At 32.7% G+C, this 10,889-nt stretch overlaps 1 protein-coding gene across 1 annotated transcript; it reads right to left on the bottom strand.

Moving 5' to 3' along the window:
* Positions 1-1,745: 1,745 nt before the first annotated feature.
* On the bottom strand, positions 1,746-6,504 carry LOC135274168 (olfactory receptor 4K1). The gene is made up of 2 exons (XM_064374458.1): positions 6,291-6,504; positions 1,746-2,855 (listed from the first exon to the last, which is right to left on the bottom strand). The coding sequence occupies exon 2, from the start codon at positions 2,834-2,836 to the stop codon at positions 1,901-1,903; it is 936 nt and encodes a 311-aa protein (XP_064230528.1). The 5' UTR covers positions 2,837-2,855; positions 6,291-6,504; the 3' UTR covers positions 1,746-1,900.
* Positions 6,505-10,889: the final 4,385 nt, after the last annotated feature.

The raw sequence follows: 10,889 nt of genomic DNA, 5'->3' as shown, positions 1-10,889 counted from the left end.
TTACTGAATGAATATACTTTATTTAATTTCTAGGTTGGTGCTAATAAATGATCACTGCAAAATTCTAAATTTAGAGTTGTACATTTTAATAAGGGAAAAGAGAGGGAGTGTGCCCATACATCATCAGTTTTGTTTACTTGACAGGCAAAAGTAGCAAAAGGCTACCTGCACAGAATTCATATCCATCCGGGTGTCTGCAGAATTACCTTTTCATAAATAATAGCACTAAAGCTATTTGTATGTTTTATGCTTCATAAAGTGCCTTATTTCCATTATATTCTCTTGTGTCACATCGTTCCTATAAAATAGCTATTTTTAACTTTATTTTACTCATGAAAATTCTAGAAGAGCGGTGAAATGACCTCATTATTGAAGTATACAGTCAACACCTTTTCACTCTTCCTAATAGCGAGGAAAAAATAATAACATCAAAAACATCACCACTACCTTCATGTTTATTGTATGTCCAAAATGTTTTTGGCATCGTATAAAAAATATAACACGTACTCAAGTTTAACAGATCATTATGTTTGACAGTGTACAAATGAAGTTGACCAGAAACAATCTGAAGCAAAACAAATCAAAAATAATAATAATAAAAAAACCCAGTTAAACAGTATGATGATTTCACAGGGCTGTGGGTCTATATCTAAAAGTTTGCTTCCACTAGGACTTAGTATGCAGAGTTAATATCTGTACACATAGCCACTATGATAATTCTTATAATTAAAATACTAATCTAGTGATGACAATCACAGGCTCTATATTTTCCATTAAGCAATTCTTTTTTTTGATTGTTATTATAGAATACATTTAGTCTTTCTATTACAAGGACTTTTCATAATGCAAACCTCAGGGAGAAGTACATTAAAAAACTTTTAGCTAGGAAATGAAACAATACTTAACAGATGCTTTTAATCACTAGTATTAGATGTACATAAATTTTACTTTTCTCTCTTCTGTTTTCAATCAAATATGAAAGAAGAGATTTCAGTTTGTGTCTTCAGTAGCAAATGATTTGTTTCATTCTGTGCACTTGCATGTTTTAGATACTTAACTTTTCCCTTGAACTTAAATATTCAACATCTGCCATATTTGCAAGCAGTTTCAAAGATATTTGAAATTTTGTGTTAATAATGTGGAATTCATTATAGCCAATTTACTATAAAAATAAGTAGGCTTGTGAAAAGTGTATATATATTGATACATATATGTATCTCTCTCTATATATATATTGTTGTTGATGGCACCAAATATCTAGAAAATTTTGTAAAAAGCAAAAATTTATGTCAAATAATCTAAAGGAAAACAGAAAAAAATACAGGAACAAAGTAGTAAATACAGAAAGCTATAAATATACAAATATATAACAGCCAAATTACAAATTCCTAAAGCAATACATAAGATAAAGAATAGCTACAAATGTATAACGATAAGGTGAAATCCGTATTGTAAAATAAAATACTTTTACAACTATGTCAATGTATGTTGCAAGTTTATAAATAAATTGGGTAAAGATATCAGAAATTCAATATCCCTGTACATTTTGATTGCCAGGTCTAAATGTATCATGTATTGAATTGAAGAGAATCACAAGCTTAGTAACATGAATAACATTTTATGCACATTGGATTCTCTAAATTCTTTATAAAATCTTTAAAAATGTTACTAAATGTTTTCAAGACAATTTGTATTTTAGAATTATAGACAATGCAAAATAGTTAACATTATATTTAAATAGAACCAGAGACTGACTTGATGAAATTTCCTTGCATTTAAAACAAGAAGCCAGTTCTGTAACTCAGTAACCCATATCTCTACAAAGATGGTTGGCATGACACTGTGATACACTGGAGGGTCTTCATTCTAATTCAGGATTTATGCTCCTTCATAGTGATCCCTAGTTTTTCCAGGAGTTTACATAATGATTTCTCAGCTTCCACATGGCTGATTTCACATCTTCATTTCTCAGAGAGTAGATGATGGGGTTCAACAAGGGAGTACAAACAGTGTAAAAGACAGAAAGAAATTTGTCCACAGAAAGTCTGCTAAAAGGCCATATATAGAAATAAATGCAAGGCCCGAAGAAAAGAATCACCACTGTGATGTGGGCAGTTAGTGTAGAAAGAGCCTTGGATAACCCACTGGAAGATTTGCGCCGGACACTGATCAAAATGATGGTGTAGGAAATAACTAAAGCTAGAAAACAGCTCAGTGAGATCAGGCCACTGTTCGTTAGGGTCATAATTTCCATTTCATATGTATCCATGCAAGCCAGCTCTATCACCAAGGGAAGATCACAAAAGAAGCTATCTACCTCATTGGGACCACAGAATGGCAGGTCCACTGTAAAAGCCAAGTGGCTCACAGAATGAAGAATGCCCACCGCCCAGGAAATAGACACAAAAATTATACATAGCCTCTGGTTCATAATTGTACTGTAGTGCAGCGGCTTACATATGGCTATAAATCTGTCATACGCCATAGCTACAAGCAACATCATCTCACTCCCAACAAAACTGTGAAGAAGGAATATCTGGGTCATGCAACCCTCAAAGGAGATAGTCTTGTACTCAACAAAAAAGTCTACAAGCATCTTGGGGGTGGCAAAGTTAGACTGGCAGATATCAATGAAAGAAAGGTTACTGAGCAAGAAGTACATAGGAGAGTTCAAACGGGAGTCAACAGAAATGATGACAATAATTAGGACATTGCCTAGCACTGATGTCACATAGACTATAGAAAAGATGGCAAAAAAGAAAAGTTGAAGTTCCCAGGAATTAGAGAGCCCCAAAAGTACAAACTTAGACACCACCGATTCATTTGTGTGAGCCATGTATCCAATATTCAGTTACCTAAAAAAAAGAAATTAGTAAAATATCACAATAATTGGGATTACAATACCTCTAGTTTATACACAAAAGAAATGTAGCCAATTATAAACAAAAGAAATATGCTTGATTTAATTAAGTTTTATCTATTTATGCCTGTAAATACTCAATTGACTAATATTTAACACCCATGACTGCTATGAAAGTTGAAAGTGTGTGAAAAAGAGGATTATATATGAATCCCTGGCATAATTAGAAGAAAAATACTCATACTAATAAAACTAAAATACAAAATCAGAAACAGGAATGTATAAGTGACAATACATTAGTGGCATAAATATTAATAAAATTAAAGAGATTATGCCAAAGTGATAAAATAAGTTTTAGCTCAAATAACTTTTATTCGAGCTAAAACTTCTTAAAAGTTTTAAATTTGCTAGCCAAAAATGAAGGAAACGTTTATGATTTCAGGCAAAAAAAGTAACAAGAATAAAGATACAAAGGTAAAAGTATAAAGATGTACTTTGTTCAGGAACCTGTGAGTTGAATGGCCAGGCTGTAGGAGAATGACAACAATGTGTTTTCATTCTCTTTCTTCTGACTTTTATCTCTTTCTATACATGCCTGACAAACTTGAATTTGTCAAAATCTCTAACACCTTTTGAGTCCTTTAGGAAATATCTCACATGGTTCATTTCAAATGCATAAGAAATTATCAGAAAAGAAATGTTAACTAGTATGTAAATGGCTTCTTAAATGTTTTTTTGGCATTTTACTTAACACTCATGGCCACTTGGTCACAGAGAAAATCATACACAACCTTCCTGAAGTGGTTCAGGAAACACGTTTGACCTTAGCTCTGTGTATCCAACAGTACACAACAGATATTTATTTGTTCTTATACTAATTGAAGCTCTACACCCCTCCATATTCTTCAGTGGTTTGGTCGAACTAGGTTATTTAGATATGACCAAAATAATAAACGTTTTATCTTTTAAAAGCTAAAATTGTATAGGTAACCATAAACCAATTTAAAAAGTGTTTAAACTGTTTTCAAGCTTTCATTATGTAATTTTAACCTGGATGTTGAAGCACTATATCCTACACTTTAAGGAGCTTCCATGTTTGCATTTTATTATGATATGTAGTTTTAAGAAGAATGCAGAAACCTAAGTTACTCAAGAATGTAAACAGATCAATGACACATAAACTGACCTAACTACAAGTTTCCATTATGGGATGTGCTTTCCATGTGGAAGATTTGGAACAATGCTGGCATGTCTAATCATGTGTATACATGAGCAGGGGAAATGAGGAAGCAAAGAAACATTGAAAAAGAAAGATATTCCCATTCCTAAGAGTAAAAAAATTCCTAAAGAACTACAGTTATGAATTAAAAAAAGATAACATTTGACACCATGAGGGATTGCTTATAGCATTCAATTCATTGTGGAAAACCTATTAAATATGAATATTTAATAGAATAAAATATTATTCATTTTCATAAGTTATTAAGCAAAAAATTATCCTTGACACAAAGCTTGCAAATAAATTTAGATTCTACTGCTACTGGTAAAGAATATATACCAGTTCATTATACAATAATAATAATGAATGATTACAATTACAGTTAAAAAATACTCCATAATTGAAATGTCATTTGTGATAAGATTTGCCACTTAAATGAATCACACAGTATTTTGCACATACATCTATTATAGCAAATATTAGAAAATGTGCTTCATATAAAAATAGTAATATTAATAATGTTTATAGCATTTTCTATGTTCTAAGCAGTATCCTAAACATATGGCATGCATTCGTACTCATTTAATGCTCTAAATAACCCTACAAGGTAGCTACCATTCAAATATGCATTTTATAATTGAGGGAACTGAGGCACAGAGAAGCTTAGACTAAGTAAATTCCTGAGTTTACAGTACTAGGAAGTTGTATGCTTGTAGTTATGACTCCTACAGTAGACTGGGAGATGCTTTTGGACAAACAAAGCTAAATCTTATGAATGATAGAACAGAGCGGTGGGGCTCTAAAGTGGGACAGACTTGGATTCAATCTCAGCTCCTAAAATTTGTCATGAAATGAACAGTTCCTTGACTTTTCTCAACTCCTTTTCTAACATGTGAAATGGCGATGTCCATTGTTACATTTCAGAGTGGACAATAATAGGCATTTACATGGGAGTGGGGATTGATATAGAGATGAAAGACAGTGTTCAAGAAAACAAAAGGGGAGAAAGAGGGAGATGAGGAGGACAGGAGGAGGAAGAAAAGAGAGGGAAAAGGAGAAGGAAGAAGAAAGAATAAAACATGATTAACAACAACGTTAAACAATGTTAGTGGTATTATTCCTTTTTCAAAAATCATCTTATCTTCAAAAAGCATATATTATCCAAATTTCCCACAAATTATATCTTTTTGATATCTAATAAGTGATTAGGTTTTTAGTCTTAATTTTTTAAAATATAGGAAACCACTAGAAATTCCTCTCCAGACTAACTTCCTATGACTTTTTTAATGCAAGTAGAACAGATCAGGTCCAACGTTATATCTCATTTTCTTCTTAATATTTAAGGGAAGTACCCACTAGTATAGACAAATAACATTTGCTACTTTCTAGCTGTGTGACTGAGCTTAAAAGGTAGAACTGGGTCATCTCTAAAGCTAGTTTCATCTCTAAAATTCTAAGTGCAGAGGCACTTATGGAAACATATAGCGTTTATAAAAGTCACCCAGAATTCCTTGGGGGTCCACAGAGCACCCAGAAGCTTGTCCATTATTGAATCATTCATTTTGTCATTGCCACTGTAAGTCAGAGATAGGAGTGTTTTCAGATCCTGAAATACACCATAAAAAAAATTTCCCTATTCTTGGTGTAAAACCAAGTTAGATATAAAAGGGTTGCTTTTACATCAATATCTATCTATAAAATGTGTCAACAGAACTCTGAAATCATAAGCATGAATAACTTTTCTTGTCTTTATTTTAAGGTGTAATATTAGTTTCCCTATAAGCCTGGAAGCAAACAATAAAAGATATCCTAGTGACCATTACTGTAGTCTGTAATTATACGTTTCTTCATCTGAGGCAAATTTAGATAGTCAATAAATATTTGTTAAACTAATGGCTACATAGTCACTGAACAGAAAGCATAAACAGGTCAGAGAAGAGATAGATATTGGTTGTAATATATGTTCCTCTGTTTATTAGATTCTGATCCTCTTCTTATCAGGGTTGCCCAAAACCACTGCAGTGGAAGAATCATACAGACAGAGAAGTGAAGAACAGGAATGTTCTTCTTCCAGAGGGAGTTTTCAGTTTGACTGAAACAACAATAACTCCCACTTTGCTATCTTCTAGTTGCTGATTTTGCATCTGTAAGAGATCTTACTAATTTTTCTCTAGTGCAACAATATGTTCACAATGAATATAAAATACTTACACTTTTTAAAAGGGCTCTAAGTCTTTCACTTCCTCCTTATTTTTTCCAGTTTGGTGTCCTCTAGTTTCTGTTTCCCACTTTCTGCTATAAGTCTTCATGCTGAAAATATTTGTAATGTAGTCTTGACTTGACCCATTTTAACTTGGTTCCCTACACTATGCCATGTAGAAGCAAGTCTCTCAGGTCATGTCCTCAGGTAGTGAGGGCTCTGATCCTCTTGCACTCAACCGAGCAATTACAGTATCTTAAGGCAATGTGATATAAAGCCTCGTAACCTCATTCTAGAAAACTCATTTCATTGGTTAAGCAGGAAATCACCCTTTATAGATCTGAAGTCATCTTCCAGTGGGAGTAATTATGTTTTACAAAATAATATTCCAGGAACGGAAAAGAAAAAATCTTTGTTGTCGTTGTTGTTGTTGTTGTTGTTGCTGCCAATAGTGGATACATAGGAAAGCAAAAGATCACTTGATTTTAACTGAGTATCAGTCAGCAAAGGAAGTATTCAACTCCTTTCTGTTAATAAAACAATCACACAATCTTAAAAATGATCACCTCACCTCAGGGTGTTTCCTCCAATCACAATCTTATGCCCACTACTTCAAAAGACAATTTATTCTATGCTCCACTGTTTCTACCATCTGTAATTTAAAGAGTAAATCTATTAGCACTTTGATATTATGTCTTCAAATATTTAAAAAGGCTCTCATTTATTCCCTGTAAAAATTTCTTTCTTTCCCAAAATACATCAACAGCCCTTTTCAACTATATTTTATATAATACGTTTTCTAGGTCGCCACAGGTTCTCATGTAAGTTTCAAGTGGTCATCTTTAAGTAAAGAAACTGAAGGTAAGATTCCCTATTACTTAGTGTTTCTGTCTTCCTATCTATTCTGTGAGTGTGTGTGTACCCATTAGTAACACGTTCACATATATAAGCATTTATGCACAATGACACATATTGCAGCATTGAATGAAGGAGAGAGATACTGGAAAAAACCTAAGTACATATGTATATAAATTTGAGAGTGGAGAAATATAACATTTTAGTGTGATGAAATACATTCAGTGATTAAAATTGTTAAATAGTATTTTGTACAAGAATATGTAAGGTTAAAAACATAATGTTGAGGGGAAAAAATGATTGTAAATTTATGTTCAAATTTTTATAAACCAAAAAAATGGACACACTTATGAATTAAAGTTTAAAAATATCTAGATTACAAAGAAAATTCTAAAAAGCCTAAAGTCTAATGTAGCATCTTAAGAGAGATATACAATGACAGACAGTTAAGGGACTATCACAATAGTAAAATAATGTTGGATTTCGGCAGCAATGTTTCAGGGAAGACCCAGTGTCAACAAGCATCTGTTTTTACCAGGAAAGCATAATCTTAACTGGTTTTCATGTTGTCTGGCTTCTAATGGTTCTGCTGATTTTCTGAGGCTACTTCTCTAAATGTGCCATCAAACATGCAGATAATGCTAAAGTCTTTTAATAATTACATTTTGCTCAGGATGATTAGAAATAGTTTCTTTTGATTTATTAAAATTGTCTGCAAAGGTTACCAGAAGATAAATTGTGTGAGAGTAGACAGGAAATATTTGCAAGAGAAAAATAACCAGAAGAAACTTTACCCAAAAAATTAGAAACGCTCCAAGGTGAAATATTTAGTCCATGCTCTCTGTCAATCTCTCTCTCCCCATACACACACATACAGAAACACACACACACACACAGTGTGATATGTATAAAATTATATATTATATTATATTATATTATATTATATTATATTATATTATATATATTTATAAACAATAAATGAAACAGAATAGTATCCAGAAATATAACCAAATACATATAAATTATAGTTTATAATAACAGAGTTATTTATTGTAATTTAAAGAAATATAGATTGCTATATAAATGAAATTTATGGGGAAAGGTAAATTTCTATCTGCATACAGTTATAAAAACAAAATAAATTTTAACTAGATCAAAGATTAAGTTTAAAATATTAGAAAAAAGCACATGGAGTTTTTTTTTATAATCTTGGAGTTGGTAAAACCTCTAAAGCATGATATTAAAGAAGCCATAAATATATGGATATGTAATGGGTAGAATTGACTTAACAATCATGTTCAGATTTGATATATCAAAAAACCCACAATGAACATTAAAAAACAATAGCAAACTGTAAAATATGTTCAACACATATGGCCAACAAGACTAATTCCTTGTAAATCAAAATACTATTAGCAATGAAAACAAGGAAATACCAATAACTAAGTAGAAAGCATACATGAGGAGTTCAAAAGAACAAAAATACAACTCTATCACAATAATAAGACCTCTTTACAGATAGAAAAATGTCAACATAATTTGAAGTAATTTGGGGAAAAATGTGTTAATTCATGTCAATGAAAGTCTAGTTAGAAACATACATTTTATGCTTAGTGAATATATTTAAAGCAGAAAACAAGTAATATTTTAATTTGAGACAAAAAAATGCCCAATTAAAAATAAAAAACTCTGTTTCTTATTTACAGAAATGTAAAATAAACAAATAGGAATAAAAAAAACCAAGACAAATAGGAATTTAAAAAATAAGCTTTTTGTTGTCAGTTAAATGTGCAAAGATGGCGAAGAAAAGACAGGCATTAGAGACACATGGGAAAAAGGCAAACGTAATTGAAGTCACAGAAGAAGAGAGCACAAAGCTAGATCAATAGCTGAAGAGAACCTAGCTAAAACCTTTCCATAACTGAAGCATACTTCTAGCCATAGAAGCAAGATGTTCAATAAACCACTAGCAATAAACAAACAAACAAATAAATAAATAAGCAAAATCATGGTAAATCCTAGAATTGCTGGGACAGGAAGCACAAAATCCACAAGTGGATCAATGGGAATGTTGGGGAGAAAGTCCCATCTATTTTTGTCCATTCCTTGTTATCCTTATGTAAGTATTTTAGCTACTAGCAACACAAAATTACAAATTAACTGTTGTTTCAATTGATATTTTACCCTTTGGAGTTCACCATCTCAACAAATTTGAGTATAATCTCAACAACAGCCTCTTATCTGAGGCTTTTATAGGTTATTGCAATGTTGTCTGTGGCTGGAAGCGTCCCAGAAAAACAAATCTGATGATATGTCTCTATTGTTACACCTCTTCCCTGTAAATCCAATAAATTCCACTTTTTTCACTGTAAATACTTTTGTCTATAATTCCAGAGACAATCTTTGTGGAATCCTATATTCATATATCAAACACTCTGTGTGCCCTGGAATTGTGTCTGGGGAGAAGGGCTACAGTTGGGGAAGGAAAACTCATATCAGGAGTAAGAATGAATTCCAATAAAGACAAATCACTGCCCTCCCCAGCCCACTTCACAGAAAGGGGTGTAATACAGTTGATTTACCACCAAATGGATGTTGTTTCTTGGAGGAATGGCACCATAACAATGTTGCAGCATCACTCCCTTCTACCAACAGACCAAGCAATCAGGAGCTGTAGTAGTAGTATGAGACTAACCTTGATAAAAAGGGAGCCCATGTTTTTGGTCTCTGCTGGGCACTGTGTGGTACAAAAATCTACACACTTTGTGCCCACTCACATAGGTTCATCCTCATTCTTCCCTCCCAGACTATTTTCCTTCAATTTTCAATTTTGATCGTCAAGACCCCTACAAGCTAGCAAAGCCATTTTTCAAAGTCCAGAAATTCATGTTTATTTTTATTTATGACCAATTCTCCATCTAAATCTGATAACTAAGTGCAATGTTTATAGCTCTGGCCAATAAAATAATTCTTCCTAATGAGTGTTTATGAGGGTCATCTGAGTGAGTTGTAATGCAACAGCAGTCCATTTTTTGGCTTGCACCAAGATGTAGCATAAAGTCATCCACAGAACACCCACCTGCCTCCAACCCATAATACTGAGCTTAAGAAAATATATTAATGCAACAGATATACTTGATAAGGGATTTAGACTACCCGTTCATACCAATTACTAGTGCCTTTATACCTGCTTCAGCATGGTCTTAGACATGCCATTTCCAATGTGGGATGGCTTTTTGCTGTGGTAGTGAGAAATTATGACTTAATAAATCTGATAACAGTTCATGATGAGCAGTGTTTGTCACATAGGCAATCACTTGGAAATTAATCAGGAACATTGTCCCTGATAAGGCCCAACAGCATACTAAGATTTATTTTTTAAACAGTAAGCAGTTGTCTTCTGCAGAGTCTTTTTTCTGGAATCCTAAGAGGTAATATTGTTATTTATCTAATTGATCTGATTGTAGTCTTAGTTATTTCTTGTATTATGTTAGCTTTTGAATTTGTTTGATTTTGCTTCTCTAGTTCTTTTAATTGTGATGTTAGGGTGTCAATTTTGGCTCTTTCCTCCTTTCTCTTGTGGGCATTTAGTGCTATAAATTTCCCTCTAAACACTGCTTTAGCTTTGTCCCAGAGATTCTGGTATGTTGTGACTTTGTTCTCAAGGGTTTCAAAGAACTTATTTACTTCTGCCTTCATTTCGTTATTTACCCAGTAATCATTCAAGAGCAGATTGTTCAGTTTCCATGTAGTTG

This window comes from Aotus nancymaae, unplaced genomic scaffold, assembly GCF_030222135.1.
Source record: "Aotus nancymaae isolate 86718 unplaced genomic scaffold, 86718_ANA_hifiasm-v0.15.2.pri h1tg000011l, whole genome shotgun sequence".
Lineage (NCBI taxonomy): Eukaryota > Metazoa > Chordata > Mammalia > Primates > Aotidae > Aotus > Aotus nancymaae.
The sequence above is the reverse complement of the archived record's forward strand: the minus strand, read 5'-3'. Positions and strand labels throughout refer to the sequence as shown.

What these genes read in the sequence shown, in the direction of transcription:
- LOC135274168 (XM_064374458.1), bottom strand. Translation starts at nt 2,836, where the DNA reads ATGGCTCACACAAATGAATCGGTGGTGTCTAAGTTTGTACTTTTGGGG.